The 22,860-nt window shown below is 35.6% G+C and overlaps 1 protein-coding gene across 1 annotated transcript in view; it reads right to left on the bottom strand.

Annotated features, from left to right (window-relative positions):
• Positions 1–20,759: 20,759 nt before the first annotated feature.
• LEPR (leptin receptor) overlaps positions 20,760–22,860 on the bottom strand; it is a 103,844-nt gene continuing 101,743 nt past the window's right edge. The window contains exon 21 of the mRNA XM_032610117.1: positions 20,760–22,104. Coding sequence (XP_032466008.1) covers positions 21,277–22,104 — 828 coding nt within the window. The 3' untranslated portion in view covers positions 20,760–21,276. The remainder of the gene's footprint in view (positions 22,105–22,860) is intronic.

Here is a 22,860-nt window from a genome sequence, read left to right as displayed (position 1 = left end):
AGATGACCTAGGACTCCAAATATTGACATTATCAGCTACCAAATATAAGGTAATTACTAATAAGTTATGTTAAAAATAGATATTGAGATTTTTAAAATAAGCATAAAACAAGATACAATAAAAATGCCTAGAAGATTTGTAAAAGGATTCCTCAAGTTAAAAACTAATGTCATTGAAATTTAAAATTCAATAAATATTTGATACAATAAGGCTAAGCTACTCTAACAAAAAGATCCAACAATAATTCAGTGCCATAAAGGAGACTAAAGTTTACTTTCCTCCCACATAATAGTCTGAGGGAATATTCAAGATAAATGTTGAGCCTCTATTTCATTTGGCCGTTCAGGGATACACTATCCTCCAGGTCCCTGTTTTCATCTATAGCTGGGGTAGTGAGTTGTCATGGGTTCCAGATAGCTAGAAGGGTGAAGAGAATGGAGGAGTTATGAATAGGCCTTACATTTCCATCCTGGAAGTGGTATACTTCTATTCTGTTCATGTTTTATTGACAAGAACTTAGACCTAAGTGTGCTCCTTGGTAATTCCTCCTCTCACCCCTCCCCAACCCACTGACCCCAGGCATACGTTGTCCTACTTTCTGTAACCATAAATTACTTTGAATTTTCCAGAATTTTAAATAAATAAAATTATATGGTATATACCCTTTTTTGTTTTGGTGGTGGTGGTGGTGGTGTTGGGGTCTGGTTTTTTTCACTCAATAAAATTATGTTAAGATTCATCCATGTTAGGATGCGAATAGAGATCATCATACAAAGTGAAGTAAGTCAGAAAGAGAGGACAAATACCATATGATACACTTATATGTGGAACCTAAAACATGACACAAAAGAACCTATCTACAAAACAGAAATAGAATCACAGATATAGAGAACAGACTTATGGTTGCAAAGGGGGAGGGAGTTGGGGGAGGGATGGAATGATATGTTGGGGTTAGCAGATATAAGCTGTTATGTATGGAATGGATAAACAGCAAGGTCCTACTGTATAGCACAGGGAACTATATTCAGTATCCTGTGACAAACCATAATGGAAAAGAATATTTTTAAAAAGAATGTATATATATATATATATATATATATATATATGTATAACTGAATCACTTTGCTGTACAGCAGAAATTAACACAATAGTAAATCAACTATACTTCAATAAAAAAAGATATATCCATGTTACTGTATATATTACAGACATTGGTATATATTAAAAATGGTGCGCAAATCTTTGTATGAACATGTGCTTTTATTTCTCTGGGTGAAATGGCTGGATCATATGTGAGGTGTATATAACATTTTAAGAATGTTAAAGCAACCTTGCAGGTTTGGAATAAATCTCACTTGGATATGATATATAATTCCTTTATATATTGTTGAAATAACTAGGTAAAATTTTATTAGAAATTTTTGAATTTACATTCAGGAAGGATGTTATTCTGTAGTTTTATTTAGTCGTAAGGTCTTTTTCTTGATTTTAGCATCAGGAAAAACTGGTTTTATTTCTTGTGTGAGTAGGGAAAAAAGTCCCTCTACTTTCATTTTTCCTGAGGAATTTCTGTAGAATTAGTATTATTTATTCCTTAAATATTTGGTAGGATTCACTGGTGAAGTTAAGTGGGCCAGGAATTCTCTTTGTGTGAAGATTTTTAACTACAAATTTAATTTCTTTAATAGTTATTACGATGTTTAAATTATCTACTTCTACTTGAGGGATCTTTGGTAGTTTGGGTCATTCAAGGAATTTGTCCATATCATCTAAGTATTGATTTTACTGAGAAAAGAATGTTTATAATCATTGTTTTCTGCTTAGGTCTTTATTACTTTTTTGCCTTAAAATCTACTGTGTCTGATATTATTATAGGCACTTCAGCTTTCTTTTAATTAGTGTTAGCATCATATAACTTGTTTCATCATTTTACTTTTAGCTTATTTGTGTCTTTATGTTTAAAATAGGTTGCTATGATCAGGTGTAGCTCTTACATATTTCATCTTGATAAAAGAAACTGCCAGAAGAAACTTACTGAAAATATTATATTTAACAGTAAATTGTTGAAAGATCCCCCCAGTATTGGTAATGAGATAAAGATGCTTCTTCTCACCACTTCTATTCAACATTATAATGGAAGAGCTAGCCAGTGAAATAAAACAAGAAAAAGAAATAAATGGATTAAGAATGTATGAGAACAGGGCTTCCCTGGTGGTGCAGTGGTTAAGAATCCTCCTGCCAATGCAGGAGACATGGGTTTGAGCCCTGGTCCAGGAAGATCCCACATGCTGCAGAGCAACTAAGCCCGTGCTCCACAACTACTGAGCCTGCACTCTAGAGCCCACAAACCACAACTGCAGAGCCTACGTGCCACATCTACTGAAGCCAACACACCTAGAGCCCACGCTCCACAACAAGAGAAGCCACTGCAATGAGAAGCCTCTGCACCACAACAAAGAGTAGCCTCCACTCACTGCAAATAGGGAAAGCCCACATGTAGCAATGAAGACCCAACACAGCCAAAAATAAATAAATAAAATTTTAAAAAAGAATGTATGAGAACAAATAAAACTGTCACTATTCACAAATTAAGTCATTGTGGATGTAGAAAATCCAAAAGGATCTACAGACCTTTTATTAATTATAATTAATCAATATATTTATAAACACTGTAAGGTTTGTATACAAAACCAAATGTATTCCTATATACTGACAATACTAATAGGAAATAAATATTTTTAAATTATATCACTTATAATAGCATCAAAAAACCATCCAATATCTAGTAATAAATCTAAGAAAATTATATATGAACCTCCACACTGAAAAAAAAAACATTATTTAGTCGAATTAAAGGAAATCTAAATGAATGAAGAGCTATACCATGTTCATGCATTGGAATATTTGATACTTTTTTTTTTTTTTTTTTTTTTTTTTGCAGTACGCGGGCCTCTCACTGTTGTGGCCTCTCCCGTTGCGGAGCACAGTCTCCGGACACGCAGGCTCAGCGGCCATGGCTCACGGGCCTAGCCGCTCCGCAGCATGTGGGATCTTCCCAGACTGGGGCATGAACCCGTGTCCCTCGCATCGGCAGGCAGACTCTCAACCGCTGCGCCACCAGGGAAGCCCTGAATATCTGATACTTTGGAAATATAAAGTCAAGGAAATTCCCCTCAAAATTTTTGACACACTGATTTGGGAAATTAACCAGTTGATTACAGTAAGTCCCCTACATATGAACCAGTTCCATTCCAAGAGTGCATTTGTAAGTCCAATTTGTTCATTAGTCCAGCAAAGTTAGCTTAGGTACCCAACTAACACAATCAACTATATTGTACTGTACTGTAATAGGTTTATAATACTTTCCACACAAATAATACATAAAAAACAAACAAACACAAAAAATAAAACATTCTTAATCTTACAGTACAGCACCTTGAAAAGCACAGTAGTACAGTACAAGAGCTGGCATACAGGGGCTGGCATCGAGTGAACAGGCAAGAAGAGTTACTGACTGGAGGAGGGAGAGGAGAGAATGGGAGATGGTGGAGCTGAAGGATCATCAGCAATAGGAGACGGAGGGCAAGTTTCAAGTTCACTCACGCCTGATGTTGATGGAACGCATGTTCGCATCTTTGAAAGTTCACAACTTGAAGATTCGTAGGTAGGGGACCTACTGTATAGGGTTTGTATGGAAATATAAAGGACCAAGATCAGTCAATGCAATCTGAGAAAGAACAAAGCTGAGGGACTTATATTATCAGATATCAAGATTTATGGTAAAGCTACAGTCATGAAACAATATGGATACTGGCACAAGGGCAGACAAAAAATAATGGAACAGAATGGTGTCACATAATATGTTTAAGACAAAGTGATACTATAATTCAGTGAGGGAGATGATAGTTTCTTCAATAAATAGACATGAGTCTATTATACAATGGGAAAAAAATAGAGAATTGTGGGAAGCAGAGTACTAAGAATGGTCTCCCATGATTTCTACCCCCTGGTATCCATGCCTTTGTAAATTCCCTTCCCCTTGACTGTTGGCAGGACCTGTAACTTGCTTTTAATCAATAGAATATGGCAAAGGTTAAGGGATTTTTTTTGGAGGTTATTAAGTTCTCTATCAGTGGACTTTAAATTAACCAAAGGGCAGATAATCCTGAGTGGGCCTCACCTAACCAAGAGAGCCCTTTACAATAGGATCTAGGGGTGAGCAACCCAAACAAGCCAAATATCCCCCTCTCCCTAGCTGACTTTGAAGAAACAAGCTGCCATGATTCAAATCTGCAAGAAAATTAATGCTGCTGTGGTATTAGCTTGGAAGAGGACATTGAACCTCAGATGAGCCCCTAGCCGAGTTTACACCTTGATTGTAGCTTTCTGAGTGGAAGACCCAGCTAAGCAATTTCAAGGACTGCTGACTCATGGAAACAATGAGATAATAAAATATGTGTTGTTTTAAGCTACTATATTTATGGTGATTTGTACACAGCAGTAAAAATCTAATACAGAGGATCTTAACTGATACCACACAAAAAAAAACAAACAAGAAAAACTAAAAAAAAAAAACTAACTCTAGATGGATTGTGAAAATAAGTAGAATATATTGATGATCCTAGGATAGGTTAAAAGTTCTTAAACAGAACTCCAAAAATGCTAACTATTGAGAAAAATAATAAATTGTACTATATTACAATTATGTTTGCAAATTCACATATGTGACAAAAGATTCACATCCAGAATATATTTTAAAAATTTTACAAATCAATTGAAAACAAAAGCAAATGACCAAGTAAAACAAATAGGAAGAAGACTTAGTCAAATACTTTTAAAAAGCAGATTATCTGAATGACCAAAACATATAAGAAACGATGCTTAATCTCATTTCTCAACAGAGAAATGCAAAACATTGGTCTACCATACTATTACACATTCACCCAGATGCCTGAAATAAACAGACAATTGCCATCATCTAATGAGATATCATGGAAGCCTGGATTAGAATGGTGGTAGAGGGACTTGAAAACCATTACAGATTCAAAAATATTCCCTGATAGCCTTCCCATGAATTCACAGTGCCTTGAAATATCAGACTTTGAGGCTGTAGACAAAATATTTACTAAAGAGATTTTCATAAAGATAGTCCATCAATATTCATTTAATGTACTCTGGTGTCTTGTTTTATAAGTATATCATTTTGCTTTAAAATATATACATACAAAACTACCTCTATTTATACACACACACACTTCTCTCTGTCATGTACCCCAGTGTGTTGCCAAAATAGTCTGCGTGAAATTGCGAGCAATTCTCAACCCATCTGAGACTCTTAAGACTAAATATTCTGCTTATGTTTTGCTGGGCCACACAAGTAGTATGAATTTTGACCCCAAATCCATGTGATGGGAAATCTGAGGACAGAAATCTGAGGGGGACGGAAACCTGAGGTAGGAACACTCAGAGCAGCTTTTCTTTTTCCTTTTCTTTTTTCGACTCAGTCCTGAGCAATGGCTGAGATAAAAACGTAAACCCCACCATTTTTCTCTGCTGAGCACGATTTTATCCTGTTCACCTCTGAGGTCCTCAACTCATGGGAAGGTCTCCCCACTCTTTCTCTCCCTAGATGTTGCCCTCTCAAAACTAGGTTAAAGGTCATGGAAATCAGTTGACTCCAAAGTTAGCATACTCCTCTGGGATTTTCTTACTTTCTCTTCACTGTAACCATACATTAAAATGATGGGTTTTTTTGTTTGTTTGTTTTGTTTGTTCGTTTGTTTTGTTTTGTTTTGCTTTGTTGCGGTACGCAGGCCTCTCACTGTTGTGGCCTCTCCCGTTGCAGAGCACAAGGCTCCGGATGCGCAGGCTCAGCGGCCATGGCTCACGGGCCTAGCCGCTCCGCAGCACGTGGGATCTTCCCGGACCGGGGCACGAACCCGTGTCCCCTGAATTGGCAGGCAGACTCTCAACCACTGCACCACCAGGGAAGCCCTAAACTGATGTTTTAATCTAGCATTTTTTTTTAGCTATGCTATATTGGGAGAGATTTCTCTGGACATCTAGTTTACTGTATTGATGAATAAAGAGAGCTTTTACGTCAGTTTTGAGAAGGAGATACATATATACAAATAATAGTAATTTGCTAATAGACAGTTGTTTCCAGGTGATAAAACAAGAAAATTAAAGCAATATCTTGATGTTCTTTAAAGTGTTCCATGATTTCCAAATATTCTACACCTGAAAAAATTTGATAAAAACTGAGATAAAAGAGAAAAAAGCAATGGTAACAATTATTGTCAACAAGGTTAGTTCTTTACAGTATGAACATATACTCTGTTGTTGAAACTGAGACATGTATAAGATTGAAAGGCGTCTCATATATACATAAAGGGAGAGTAGGCCAGGAACAGTGAGATGGATAATCACCTTATTTATGACTCCACATCTAAAGCACAAAGTTTAGAGCACCTATCACATTTCTATTCTCTAGTATCAAAGGTGAATTTTGGGAAGAGTTTAATATTATAGATATGAATTATTTGTCTTTATTATTTAGGAAGATAAAAGTAATATTTTGCTCTCAACATTTAAAAATTGACAGATAATCTTGGGCAACTAAATACTGTAGTGATGACATTTTTCAGTATTTTTATCTTAACTCTGAAAGAAATATCAAAGAATTTTTTTAATAAAAATTTAATTAAACTACAATTGGTCTACAAAGATATCAGTGAGGTATAATGAGCAGAGCTGAGGGATCCAACCATCCAGATATTAAAATATTGAGTAACTGGTGATAATTAATAAACTTAGTAGTAGAGGAAAATAGATTGAATACTCAATAAAAAAGAATAGAGAGCCCGGAAATAAAAATATACTTGAGAATTAGTAGGTGATAAATGTGGCATTTTATGTGAGTGAAAAAAAGTTTTTTTTCCCAGAAACAAATTGTGTTGGGACAACTGATTAGCCACTTGGAAAACATAAAAGCTAAATCATTATTCCACTCCTTATTATTCCACTCCTTATATCAAAATTAATTCCAAATAAATGAAAAATATTAACCCCAAAATAACAGCATAAATATAAGAAAAATTAATTATCAATGAAGTGTTAGAATTTGGTATACTTTTCTAAGTATGATGCAAAACCCAGAAGGAATGAAGGAAAAGTTGAAAAATGTAAGGATGCAAAATGTATGAATGGAATAATACTACAAAGTCAAAATATAAGTGAAAAACTGTAACAAATGTTTCAATATATGAGAGAAAAGGAACAGCTTTTTAATAAAAGAATTATTGCATACTTCTAGTAGTAGCCATGGCAGAGTCTTATCAGATTTACTCTCCCATAAACAACTATAAAACTTAACACAACTGCTTTCTGGCATTAGACAGAAGCTATCACAAGGAGAGGAGGGAAGGAAGCACATGGAGAAACCCCATATTTAACATAGCTTTCTCCCTTGTTCTCTAAGCACAAGAAAATTAGGCCCAGAAGAGAGCATCAGTGTTTCTGGGAGTGTCAAAGTTTGAGTGGTAAGGCAGTTGGTATTTAGAGGGCAAGATACTCAATAGGAACAAGTTGTTAAGAATCTTCAAAACTCCACATGAGGTGCAATTCCTTGGGTCCTTGGCCAAATTCTAAGCTATGTATTTACTGGGTGAAACTCTAATATCCCTAGTAGAAAAGAGCTGCTTGTGAATTAAGAGCTGATTAGTAATAATTGCACAATATTGGGGAAAGTTTAGAATTTCATCCCAGCCATAATGAAAAGACATTGAACAACACCCAGGAGATTTAGTTGTAACTCTAGAAAGGTCATACCTAGGAATAATAGTAAAGACTAAACCCTAGGATGGGACAAAACTGAAATAGACCCTCCTCAAGTAGCCTAAAACAAATGTAAATAGGATCCAAGTGATCCATAAATTCTTTAACTGCCAAAAAGAATGAAACTCAACATTTGGAGGGAAAAGATAACACAATCCAGAGCCCCTACAGCATATTATTCATAATATCCAGCATACAAACAAAAATTACTACATATGTGAAAAAAAACAGGAAATCAGGAGATAAACCAATTAATGGAAGCAGGCTCAGAAATTCACACATTGAAGTTAGAGAAACATGTTAAAATAATTATAATTAACAAAAAGGAAATAGAAGAAAATATGGACAAATTAGAGGAAAAGTGTAACATTTCAAGAGACTATTAAAAGCTATAAGAAAGAATTAAAAGAACTAGAACACATTGGATAGTTTTAACTACACAGTGTTCATAGAAATGACATTAACTAGTGACCTCAAAGACAGATCAAGAAAAAATAAACAAAACCAAGAATAAGGACAAAAAAAGATTGGGAAAGAAATAGACATGTGGACCTAGACCAGAATAACTAACATGTGACTCAAGAGTTTCAGAAGGGGGCACAACTAAGGCACCTACCAGGCACCAGTGGCGGGACCACAGACACCTAATGGGACGGGAGGAACCCCCAGTGACCAGGTAGGACGTGGGGCATGGGGGTAGTGAAAGGAGCGGAGAAGTGAGGGGGGATGGGGCTGGTGCCCCTGAGGGGCGGCTGGGGGAGGGGAAGGGATCCCACAGAAAGGGGAAATTGGGGAACAATTGGGAGGGTAGAGGATCAAAAGAGAGTGTGGCCAAGTTTCCCTGCCCACTTGGGCACCCAGGAACCTGCTGAGATGCCAGGCCTGATCCTCTGCCCACCAAGACCCGCTCCACCCACGTGCATCCTGAGGGAGTGGGAGGGAGGGAAGGGGGAGCAAAAGTAAAGGCCAGACCTCTGGGACTGACACCCCTGAGGGGTGGTTGGGGGCGGGGAGGAGTTCCTACACCCAGTGGGAGGCACCCACAGTTTGGGGTCCAGCGGCGATGGGGGAGACCCTGGGGGAGACAGTGGGGGAGTGGTGCGAAGGGAACACGGCCAGTGCTTTCCCTGTCCACTTAAGCACTGGGGAGGCTGTTGGGCTCCTGGGCCTAATCCTCTGCCCTCGGAGTCTCCCTCCTGCTGCGCAGAACCCAAGCCCCACCCCTACACCCCCACCCAGCCCTACCTCTACACTCGGAGACCCCCTTCAATGTGCTGGGCCTAAATCCCAACCACACACCCTCACTCAGGGCCTTACCTCCAAACTCAGGAACTCCACACTCCAGAGGCCCTCCTTTCTACATGCTGCATCTCCCCTTCCGTGCAGGTCCTAAGTAGAGGCCCCACCCCACACTTGAACATCACCCTGCCTAGGCCCCGCCTCAAGCTCAAACGTCACCCTTCCACCCACCTAGGCCCCTTCCCACCCTAAACCGTGCCCCACCTAAGTCCCACACCTGCCTAAACTCTGCCACCATAGGCAAGGCTTTTTTTTCTTTCTTTCTTCCTCTTTTAGATTGGGGTTCTGTTTTACCTTGTTGATTCATTGTTGTTGATTCTTTTATATGGTTATTTTTTCTAATAAATCTTTATTTTTCTAATTTTATTTTATTCTTAATACTTTGTTATTGTTCTCTCCTTTTGGCTTGTTACCCCCCCCCTTTTATTTTTTTCCTTTTTTCTTTTTTCTGTTGTGGTTTTATTTGACCTTGTTGCAGTTGTTTCAATTATAGTTTTATTTTACCTAATATTTTTTTATCTTTCTAATTTTATTTTGTTTTCTATTCTTTGATATTGTACTGCTCCTTTTTTTCTTTCTTTCTTTTTTATGGTGCCACGAAGCTTGTGGGATATTGGTTCCCAGGCTGGAGGTTGGGCTCGAGCTCCTGTGGTGGGAGCTCCAACTCCAAACTGCCTGACTAACAGAGAACCTCAGACCCCAGGGAATATTAATTGAAGTGAGGCCTCCTGGAGGTCCTCACCTGGCTGTATGCAACTGCATTCAAACTTCAGTGCTGGACGTCTCAGCCCAAACAACCACTAAGATAAGAATATAGCACCACCCATCAAAATAAATAAATAAATAAATGGCAAAAAATATGTTACAGATGAAGGAGCAACATAAAAACCTACAAGACCAAATAAATGAAGACAAAATAGGCAACCTACCTGAAAAAGAATTCAGAGTAATGACAGTAAAGCTGATCAAAAATCTCAGAAACAGAACGGAGAAAATACAAGCAACATTTAACAAGTATCTAGAAGAACTAAAGAGCAAACAAACAGAGATGAACAACACAATTACTGAAATTAAAAATACTCTAGAAGGAATCAGTAGCAGAATAACTGAGGCAGAAGAATGGGTAAGTGAGTTGGAAGATAAAATGGTGGAAATAACTACTGCAGAGCAAAACAAAGAAAACAGAATGAAAAGAATTGAGGACAGTCTTAGAGACATCTGGGGCAACATTAAATGCACCAATATTTGCATTATAGGGGTCCCAGAAGAAGAAAAGAAAAAGAAAGGGTGTGAGAAAATATTTGAAGAGATTATAGTCAAAAACTTCCCTAACACGGGAAAGGATATAGTCAATCAAGTCCAGGAAGCACAGAGAGTACCATTCAGGAAAAACCTAAAGAGAAATAGGCCAAGACACATATTAATCAAACTATCAAAAATTAAATACAAAGAAAAAATATTAAAAGCAGCAAGGAAAAGCAACAAATAACATACAAGGGAATCCCCTTAAGGTTAGCAGCTGATCTTTCAGTAGAAACTCTGCAAGCCAGAGGGGAGTAGCAGGACATATTTAAAGTGATGAAAGGGAAAAATCTACAACCAAGATTGCTCTACCCAGCAAGGATCTCATACAGATTCAATGGAGAAATTAAAACCTTTACAGACAAGCAAAAGTTAAGAGAATTCAGCACCACCAGCTTTACAACAAATGCTAAAGGAACTTCTCTAGACAGGAAACACAAGAGAAGGAAAAGACCTACAAAAACAAACCCCAAACAATTAAGAAAATGGTAATAGGAGCATAAAGATTGATAATTACCTTAAATGTAAATGGATTAAATGCTCCAACCAAAAGACATAGACTGCCTGAATGGATACAAAACAAGACCCATATATATGCTATCTACAAGATACCCACTTGAGACTTAGGGACACATAAAGACTGAAAGTGAGGGGATGGAAAAAGATATTCCATGCAAATGGAAACCAAAGGAAAGCTGGAGTAGCAATTCTCATATCAGACAAAATAGACTTCAAAACAAAGAGTATTACAAGAGACAGAGAAGGACACTACATAACGATCAAGGGATCAATCCAAGAAGAAGATATAACAATTGTAAATATTTATGCACCCCACATAGGAGCACCTCAATACATAAGGCAAATGCTGACAGCCACAAAAGGGGAAATCAACAGTAACACAATAATACTAAGGGACTTTAACACACAACTTTCACCAATGGACAGATCACCCAAAATGAAAATAAATAAGGAAATACAAGCTTTAAATGATATATTAAACAAGATGGATTTGAATGATATTTATAGGACATTTCATCCAAAAACAACAGAATACACTTTCTGCTCAAGTGCTCATGTAACATTCTCTGGGATAGACCATATCTGGGTCAGAAATCAAGCTTTGGTAAATTTAAGAAAATTGAAATCATATCAAATATCTTTTCTGACCACAATGCTATGAGACTAGATATCAATTACAGGAAAAGAACTGTAAAAAATACAAACACGTGGCAGCTAAACAATACATTACTAAATAACCAAGATCATGGAAGAAATCAAAGAGGAAATAAAAAAATACCTGGAAAAAAATGACAGTGAAAACATGACGACTCAAAACCTATGGGATGCAGCAAAAGCAGTTCTAAGACAGAAGTTTATAGCAATACAATCCTACCTCAAGAAAAGAGAAAAATCTCAAACAACCTAACCTTACACCTAAAGCAATTATAAAAAGAAGAACAAAAAAAAACCCAAAGATAGCAGAAGGAAAGAAATCATAAAGTTCTGATCAGAAATAAATGAAAAAGAAATGAAGAAAACAACAGAAAAGATCAATAAAATTAAAAGCTGCTCCTTTGAGAAGATAAACAAAATTGATAAACCACTAGCCAGACTCATCAAGAAAAATAGGGAGAAGACTCAAATCAACAGAACTAAAAATGAAAAAGGAGTAACAATTGACACTGCAGAAATATAAAGGATCATTAGAGATTACTACAAGCAACTATATGCCAATAAAATGGACATCCTAGAAGAAATGGACAAATTCTTAGAAAAGGACAAGCTTCCAAGACTGAACCAGGAAGAAATAGAAAATATAAACAAACCAATCACAGGCACTGAAATTGAACCTGTGATTAAAAATCTTCCAAAAAACAAAAGCCCAGGACCAGATGGCTTCACAGGCGAATTCGATCAAGCATTTAGAGAAGGGCTAACTTCTCACACTCTTCCAAAATATAGCAGAGGGAGGAACACTCCCAAAGTCATTCTGCTTGGCCACCATCTAAAACCAAACAAAGATGTCACAAAAAAAGAAAACTATAGGCCAATATCTCTGATGAACATAGATGCAAAAATCCTCAAGAAAATACTAGCAAACAGAATCCAACAGCACATTAAAAGGATCATACAGCATGATCAAGTGGGGTTTATTCCAGGAATGCAAGGATTCTTCAATATATGCAAAGGAATCAATGTGATACACCATATTAACAAATTGAAGGAGAAAAACCATATGATCATCTCAATAGATATAGAAAAAGTTTTGACAAAATTCAACACCTATTTATGATAAAAACTTTCCAGAAAGTAGGCAGAGAGGGAACCTACCTCAGCATAATAAAGGCCATATATGACAAACCCACAGCCAACATCATCCTTAAAGGTGAAAAACTGAAACCATTTCCTCTAAGATCAGGGACAAGAAAAGGTTACCCACTCTCACCACTATCATTCAACATAGTTTTGGAAGTTTTGGCCATAGCAATCAGACAAGTAAAAGAAATCAAAGGAATCCAAATCAGAAAAGAAGAAGTAAAGCTGTCACTGTTTGAAGATGACAAGATACTATACATAGAGAACCCTAACAATGCTACCAGAAAACTACTAGAGCTAATCAGTGAATTTGGTAGACTAGCAGGATATAAAATTAATGCACAGAAATCTCTTGCATTCCTATATACTAATTATGAAAAATCTGAAAGAGAAATTAAGGAAACACTCACATTTGCCATTGCAACAAAAGAATAAAATACCTAGGAATAAACCTACCTACGGAGAAAAAAGACCTGTATGCATAAAACTATAGGACACCGATGAAAGAAATTAAAGATGATACAAACAGATGGGGAGATATACCATGTTCTTGGATTGGAAAAATCAACATTGTGCAAATGACTCTACTACCTAAAGCAATCTACAGATTCAATGCAATCCCTATCAAACTACAACTGGCATTTTCCACAGAACTAGAACAAAAAATTTCACAATTTGTATGGAAACCCCAAAGACCTCGAACAGCCAAAACAATCTTGCGAAGTAAAAATGGAGCTGGACGAATCAGGCTCCCTGGCTTCAGACTATACTACAATACTACAGTAATCAGGACAGTATGGTACTGGCACAAAACCAGAAATATAGATCAATGGAACAGGATAGAAAGTCCAGAGATAAACCCATGCACATACAGTCACCTTTTTTTTTGATAAAGGAGGCGAAAAGTATACAATGGAGACAAGACACCCTCTTCAATAAGTGGTGCTGGGAAAACGGGACAGCTATACGTAAAAGAATGAAATCAGAACACTTCCTAACACCATACACAGAAATAAACTCAAAATGGACTAAAGACCTAAATGTAAGGCCAGACAGTATGAAACTCTTAGAGGAAAACATAGGCAGAACGCTCTATGACATAAATAACAGCAAGATCCTTTTGGACCCACCTCCTAGAGAAATGGAAATAAAAACAAAAATACACAAATGGAACCTAGTGAAACTTAAAAGCTTTTGCACAGCAAAGGAAACCATAAGCAAGACGAAAAGACAACCCTCAGAATGGGAGAAAGTGTTTGCAAATGAAGACACTGACAAAGGATTAATCACCAACATATACAAGCAGCTCATGAAGCTCGATATCAAAAAAACAAATAACCCAATCCAAAAATAGGCAGAAGACCTAAATAGACATTTCTCCTAAGAAGCTATACAGACTGCCAACAAACACGTGAAAAGTTGCTCAACATCACTAATCATGAGAGAAATGCAAATCAAAACTACAATGAGGTATCACCTCACACCTTTCAGAATGCCCATCATCAAATAATCTACAAACAATAAATGCTGGAGAGGGTGTGGAGAAAAGGGAACCCTCTTGCACTGTTGGTGGGAAGATAAATTGATACAGCCACTATGAAGAACAGCATGGAGGTTCCTTAAAAACTAAAAATAGAACTACCATACAACCCAGCAATCCCACTACTGGGCATATACCCTGAGAAAACCATAATTCAAAAAGAGTCATGTACCACAGTATTCACTGCAGCACTATTTACAATCGCCAGGACATGGAAGCAACCTAAGTGTCTGTCAATAGATGAATGGATAAAGAAGATGTGCCACATATATACAATGGAATATTACTCAGCCATAAAAAGAAACAAAATTGAGTTATTTGTAGTGAGGTGGATGGACCTAGAGTCTGTCTTACAGAGTGAAGTAAGTCAGAAAGAGAAAAACAAATACTGTATGTTAACACATATATATGGAATCTAAAAGCAAAATTGTTCTGATGAACCTAGGGGCACGACAGGAATAAAGCCGCAGACATAGAGAATGGACTTGAGGACGCAGGGAGTTGGAAGGGTAAACTGGGACAAAGTGAGAGAGTAACATTGACATATATATACTATGAAATGTGAAATAGATAACTAGTGGGTGGCAGCTGCATAGCACAGGGAGATCAGCTCGGAGCTTTGCAACCACCTAGAGGGGTGGGATTAGGAGTGTTGGAGGGAGACGCAAGAGGGAGGGGATATGGGGATATACATATGCATATAGCTGATTCACTTTGTTATACAGAAACTAACACAACATTATAAAGCAATTATACTCCAATAAAGATGTTAAAAAACAAGTTTCACAAGGGAAGGATAAATAAAATGGGACGACATTGACATGTGAAGAAATAATGGCTGAGAATTTTCAAGTCTAATAAAACCTATTGGTGGTCAAATAAAAGAAGCTCAATGAATACCAATCTGGACAAGTAAAAAAGAAAGCACACCTCGACTTATAATAATCAAACAACTAAAAACAAAAGATAAAGAGAAAAATCTTAAAAACAAATAAACAACGAGAAATTACCTTAAGGAAACAACAATTAAAATGATGGCTAACTTCTCAACATTAACAATGGATACCAGACACTGGAAGACAATAAAAAGACAACTTACAAAGATGGAAAATAACTGCAAACTTAGAATTCAATATTGAGCAAAAATATGTATCAAAATTGAAGAGAAAATATAGATGTTCCCAAACAAAGCCTGAAAGAATTTGTCACGGTTGATCCACAGTACAAGAAAGTTCTTTAGGATGAAGGGAAATTATCCCAGATGGAAGCACAAAGATGCAAGAAGTAATAAACAAACAGTACAAAAGGGAAATTTGAAAGACTCGGTACTGCCTAAAGCAGCAATGTAACAATATTTTAGATGTTTATGAAATACACAGAAATAGGAGAGGGATTCGTTAAATGTCTCTCAAAATTATTACATATTAGAGAAGTGCAAAATAAACTCTAAGAAACCCTTACACAACCATCAGACTGACTAAAATTCAAAAGGCTGACAGTATCAATGTTGATTAGGAATTGGTATATAAAGCAACAGAACTCTTCTACCTTACTGACAGCAGTGTAAATTAGTATGTATTTACATATGTATTTGGCAGTATGTATCTATTAAAGCTAAACTAAAACCTATCCTGTGATTCAGTGATTCTACTCAGATATGAAGTATGTAAAAATTCATTAAGCTTACACTGAAGACTTGTGTACTTTACAGTACATAAGTCATATCTTAATTAAGAAGACTTAGATCACATATATGAAAAATAATAAGAAAGCAATAAAATTATAATAGCCCAGTAGAAAATTAGGCAAAGAATAGGAAGGTAGAGAAAAACAAATGGCTTATAAACATGAAAATATGCTCAACTTCATTCACCAAGTTAAAATTAAAATAGCAAAAAGATACTTTAGACAATTTCAGTTGGTTTCTTACACTTGTAAGTTTCTTACACTTTCTTACACAAGAGTCCTGACAAGTAGATTTGTACAAGTATGCCAAGACATAATTATGTATGAGAATGCTCACTTCAGTATTGTCCATAAAAATAAAAGATTAGAAACAACCTAAATGTTCACCAAGTTTGAATCATTTACATAAATCATTGTACTTTGATATAGTGGAATAACTATGTAACCATTAAAATAATAAAGTAGGTATATTTGAGTTTCTATGGAAATATCACTAAGATATATTAAGGGAAAAGGGTAATTTTATAACAGCAAGCAGAATATGATCCCAACTATATAAAAACTTTAAATGTATGTGGTATAATAATAACAGGTTATTTTTAGGGAATAGGAACTAAAGATTGAGAGTGGAGGGGGACAACAATTTTTATTTTATATTTCCATGTACTATCTGAAATTTTTTATGTTCATTTCATTTACATTTTAAAACTAAGCAAGGAGAACATATCTGAATCCTAGCCCAAATACTAGCCCCCAAACTCAAATTGCTAGAAAACTAAGTGATGAAACAAATGTTCACAAATGACTGTAAATCAAGATTTCTAAAGGAAGTAAAGAATCAAACTACAGAGCTCTTGATGTTTAAAATGAATAATTTTTCATTGCAAGTGGCTGTAATGCCAGCAAGTATTTGGTGTGGGTGATATATTGAGAATACAGAAAGAATAACAGTAAAGAGAGACAGCTGGATCTAAAATGTTTACAAATCCCTTCCAAAGGCAAGGCATGTTTGTAACAATTTTAAAAACACAAATGCTAACAATGGGTAAAAATAATATAGTAACTATTCACATAAAATACAAGGATTATTTCATATTTTCCAAATCTTTGCTGAAAGCAGTAATCATACAAACATAAAATAATCCTAAAATAACTTAAATTCATAAAAATTTTACTTGGACTTTCCATTTCTCATATTTGATCTCATATCAATTCCAACATTGTTTATGATTTATAATGATAAAAATTTCACAGTCATAATTTACACATCTTTCTTTATGACTTTAGGGACAAAAAAGGAGAATTAGGATAATTAAACTTTATAAAACAATTAGTGATGCATGTCTCAACACTTATGTTTATAACGTTTATTAACATACCAATTGTGACTAAAGAGAAAGTGTTATCTGCATGCCAAATACTTAATGACAAGTTTAAAAAGTACAGTATCTACAATATAAGTATTTCACTACAAAATTAAATATCTTCCAATTTTATTCTCAGTTCAGACTTTTTGAGTGGACATGTTATTTAAAATATCCTGTCAAAGATCCTTACAAAATTGAATTTGATGCCATACATTTTACGTATAATTAATTTTGAAAAATAGCAATTTTCCACAATAAATATTGATAAACTTTGTATAAAAATATTTCATTCAATATAAAAACCCATGAAAACAATTTCTTAATGTTCATACAAATGCAAGTAACAATATTTCAGTTCTAAAGCAGTCTGTTGTATTCTAAGCTGCTCTCCCAACATCATGATGAGGTACAGGAACACTTTCCAACTTTAAACAATTGTTCAAGAAGGAGTAAAACTACTTACTTACCCAGTTTCTTTTTATAAACAGTTCTTCACATTTTTGGTAACTATGTTTAAATTTTTTTCTCAAATGTGGCTTCTTTTAATCATAATAGAGTGGACAATTTTAATTTTGTGTTTTAAAATTGAGAATGTGTTTTCTCAATAGTAAATACTTTAGAAGAGTCTGTAACTATCAAGATGACCCTTGGAAGATGAAAAGTAGAACACATTTCTTTTAAAAACTACAGGAAATAATTTAGAAAGAGGTTTTTTTTCAGCCAAGTCTACGTGACATATGGTTGCAGTATGTCTTGATTCATTTAGCACGTCGTCCAAGCCCACGGGAGACCCGTGGGCACAACTCTTACAGCCTAATCTTTATATTGTGCCAACGAAAGTAGCTTTGGAATCTGGTATCAATTTGTGGAGGAAGTTTATCTTCTCTCAACTTATGAGTAGTTAAAATGGATATTCCTAAGAGAATATGACCATATGTTTGATATATGGAAAGAGGGAGTTGGTTTTATTGGAAATGGATGAGAGGAGGTAGAAGAATGTCATGCTTAGGGTCATAAAACCTTATTATAGGTCCAGGATCACCCACTGGTTTGGGACTTTCATCCAGGTCTTTTTACTACTCGAGACTAGGTTTAAAAATAAAAGACTATCTGTTCCTATTCCTCTTGTCACTATGTAGCTCATCTCTAAATGGGAACACAGGGCTCCAATAGGAGGCCCCTATTCATACTGATGTGTATCTCGTCTTCTTTCTACTTCTTTGTTCTTGGGGGCTTTAACCTAGGACATCTATAATCTCATTAACCCTGACAAATGATTTATCTTCAAACAATCTGTTTAAACTTGAAGCCATAGCTCAAATTATTAATTTCTGAGTTTATTTTCATGAAGCTCAGATTTAGAGAGACTGATTCACAGCTTGTGTTGCAATTTTAGGCCTTTAAATAAAATACTCAAAATTCCAGATTTATCCTAAGTTTAAAAGTCCAAACCTATATTTCAGCTCCTCTCTCCCTTAAAAAAAATTTTTTTTACAGAATCTCTGCAAAGAAATGGAGAATATCTAACCAAACTGAAGTACAAAACATTCTAAACTTTCATCTAAATGGTAATTTTCATAAAGACCCAATAACATACAGTAATACATACAGTGAAATGAACTTTTGAAAGTGAAAATCAGAGCCCTAGCACACTGACAGTAAATATGATCTAAATTTATATATACCAATAGGCCAGACTGCACCACTTCAACCTGCTCTATGAAAAGAAAGTCCCTTGGAATTTCAATTTCTGAAATGTTTTTGTTTGTTTTGGTAACTGAAGCTGCACCAGAATGGTATCAGTGATCTCAGGTTTAAGGTGCTGTCACAAAATTCCTTTAACTCAGACCTGCAGCACTACGGTGGTCCCGGGATGTCTGAATTCACTACAGAGTACACACAGCATGGCAAAACCTTGGGCTGACTGGAACATTTATCAGTTTCTCTTCCCTGTTGTTCTGGGTCCCACACCACAGGAGAATGGGAGGATGTCATATCTCAGAGGACTTGCTGAGTGTTTAATCTCTAATTATATGCAGAATGGGGCAAAATGTAATTTTCTATCTATGTATATTCTGTGAGCAGTATTAAAAATAATGGTCAATTTTACTAAAATTTCAATACATGTAATAATTCTGTTTCTGAAACTATAAATCACTGAAAAATCATTGAAAAAATTTTTTTCTCTCTTTATCTTTGTATAGAACTAATTATTCAGTGAGTTGATATGGGTCCTCTACCTTTCTCTTGTAAGAGAGTCACTGGTTGAGTGTGTGAGATCCTGAGATATCTCAACAATACTTGTGTCATGAAACAGCTTTATTGACTTCTAGTTGGCAAATGATCATGAAAGGTGTGAAAAAATATCTGTCAATTGGGGTCTGAACAGCTCATTTCATATGGTCACAACTGGAATAGAGAAAGGCGGAGGATTTTATTTATGGTAATAGTAAATCAGTGGAATCCTCTCTCAGTCTAAGTATGAAACTAGTGATGTTTAACAACTCATAGGAATATTTTTGAGGACTGAAGTATTTATTTTGACGATACCGATAATCTTGAAATTCTTATTGCCATTGAGCAACTATCTCTGCAGGTTTCTTAATTTAGTTTGTTGTTCAATGTGCTGTCTGGGTTTTCTTGCCGTACCAAGAACTGAAATAAACAATAAACATTAAAGTCTCTAAAGGCAAAGACAACATCTGTGTAATTCTCACTTAATTTTCATCCAGTGTTATATTTCAACTTAATAAATTTTATTTGATTACAAGTCAGTTTTTTTTAATGGATGATAATGTAAGGTATGGGTTAAAAACATAATCACTAGCATTCAAAAGATCCGGGTTTATATATGGATTCCACTAACTCTGTGACCTTGGGCAAATTACTTAATCTTCTAATCTTTAAAAGGAATGTAATAGTAGTACATGTCTCATACAATTATTTCAATAATTAATTGAGCTAAAGTATGGAAAATATTAGCACAGTGGTTGATTTATATACAGGAAGAATGCTCGGTAAGTGAAGAAAAAAACAATGTACATGCAAGTGGGGATGGGGAAGATGATTCCAGAGTGATACACAGTAACATTTAGCAATCTAACTGTAGCAGAAAGTGAGCATTTCAACATCTTTTACAGAGAAGAGGTGAAGCAGACATTATGCTTTCACAAGGGCTTGTGTTCTCATCAAAATACTTGTTGTGGGTATCATCATTCTAACAGGTAGTTTCATTCTATGGTACAGATCTTAGATTTGATACATAAACATTTGTTTCTTGTATATCTTCACAAGTATATCCCCTAGACCAGGGCTAAATCATCTATCTGCAACATTCAGTTGAGTGCCTACCACAGAGTAAGTACTCAGGGAAAGTATGTTAAATCAAAACATCTTCAAATCACACAGTCTAGTAGCACAAAATACAAATACATTGCACACTTTTAAAATGCACAAGGATGCCTATTAGGTATAATTGTGTGTATGTGTAAATTAGTGCACAGAAAAGACAACTCAAGGTAAAATAACCACACCCTTGAAAATACAGTTACATTTCACAAGTGTTAGTGTGAAGTGTTCTTTCAGATGTGAGTGTAATTCAGATGACTAGCTCTTTCCACGTGGGTTCGATGTTCAAAGAAAATAGTACTGTTGGGTTTATGGCTAGCTAGACACAAGCCACTGGAGACCTTCCCAAGGTGCTGATTAATCATTAGAAGAGTCGGTCTACACTGCTAGGCTTTTGAAGGCTTTCTCACATTTTTTGTCTATATTACTGAGTGAGGACAGATACCATTAGTTTTGAAACAATCATTTTCAAATTTGCCTCTGACAGTTTTCTTTTCTCTCCCCTAACCAACACTATAGTGGAATATATTACCCTTCATATGACTCATTACATCATAAATCTGAGATGTGTCTGGAATGAAATTAGACAGTTAGGTCACACATCTTGTTTTCCACTATTTTCTGAGTCTGAGTAGAACAAGTCTGAAATTGAGGTATGTAAGATACAAAAGTCTTCTGATCAGAAGTTCCTAAATTGAAGTTATTTTCTACAAGGTGTGAGCAACTGTCCTGGAGGATTCTGATGTCGGTGAATAAACAGTGGGATGGGAATGGGGACAACACTCTTGACTCATCAGTCAAAAGCACATCACTCTCTCTCTTTTTGATTGAAGTGACTCCTAAATAATAGACAGACCTTTCGTCATTATTTTCTTCAGGGAAATTTCCCTCGAATTTCAAAAGTTCATCCAATCCTCCTGAGAATGGAAGGTGTGGTGAAATTATATTGGGATGCTGATCTGATAATATAAAAAATGCCTGGGTTTCTATCTCCCATGAGTTATTAGAGAAAGAATCTTTAGGTAGAGAATTGTTGCTAGAGAAGCTTTTGCTGACTGCGCTATTTACAAGACTTTGCTCTCCCTCAGTTTCACCTGATTTAGAGTTGCTGAGCAGGGTGGCATATTTAACAGAGGGTTGTCTCCTACTTTCCTCCTCACAGGTTATCTCTGTGCTCTCAACCTCAGAGAAGTGAGCACTGTTGCATTGGTCACTAATACAAATAGAGCCCTTTTCAAGATCCCGAGTCATCAAAAGTAGAGAGACTGTAGTTGGTGGTACCATCTCATCTTTATTTTTCCATGATGTATCAACACTGATATCTTCTGAAATGGTTTCAGGTTCCAAAAGAAGAGGACCAAATGTCACTGATTCTGTATGCTTGATAAAAAGATGCTCAAATGTTTCTGGCTAAAAGAAAAGACACATTTTAATACTCAATTGTGTTAATTTTTTTTCTTTTTGCTTCACTGTGATATCATGGAAGAAATAGAAGTGTGAAAGGTTAATACTAAAGGACATAAGTCAAGCACAAATTAACTGGTTTTGGTCTGAAATAAACAGACCAAAAATCATAAGGGAGAGGCAGTATAAGATAGTGTTTAAAAGTGGGATGAGACAGACGTGAGTCATTCTGTTTCTATGACCACGGACAAGTACATCAACCTCTCTGCCTTTCAGTTTCCTCATCTGTAAAATTGTGTTCAATATTTACTTCATGGTGTTGTGCAAGGAATAAATTAGATAGTGTCTGAAAGTGCTTAGCTCTCAATAGAGATTGGTTACTGTAATTAGAAAGTGCTATCTTCAGAAGAATTCCTAATATTTTATAGCAAATTACACTTCCATGAACTAAAAAATTTAACCCAAGTTTAAAAAGTAAATTGATATAAAATTGAATGAGCAAAACAACTTGTCCAAAGATAGCTAAAATAAGTACTCCATGACATAAGATATGATATGAAGGTAAACTATATGTGGCCTTATCTGCCTTACATCATACTAAAAATCTGTTTATGACTATCAGAAAGTAAGAACTAAGAATATCTGTTTGTGAAAACAATGAAGGTGAAAAGAGATGATCACAGCCTTTTAAATGACTATTCCTTATAAATAACTTCATATAAAAATACAAACTATAGGACATGTGGAATGAAGACAAAGATG

Source organism: Phocoena sinus, chromosome 1 (assembly GCF_008692025.1).
Source record: "Phocoena sinus isolate mPhoSin1 chromosome 1, mPhoSin1.pri, whole genome shotgun sequence".
Classification (NCBI taxonomy): Eukaryota; Metazoa; Chordata; class Mammalia; order Artiodactyla; family Phocoenidae; genus Phocoena; species Phocoena sinus.
This window is presented reverse-complemented; position numbering and strand designations above follow the sequence as displayed.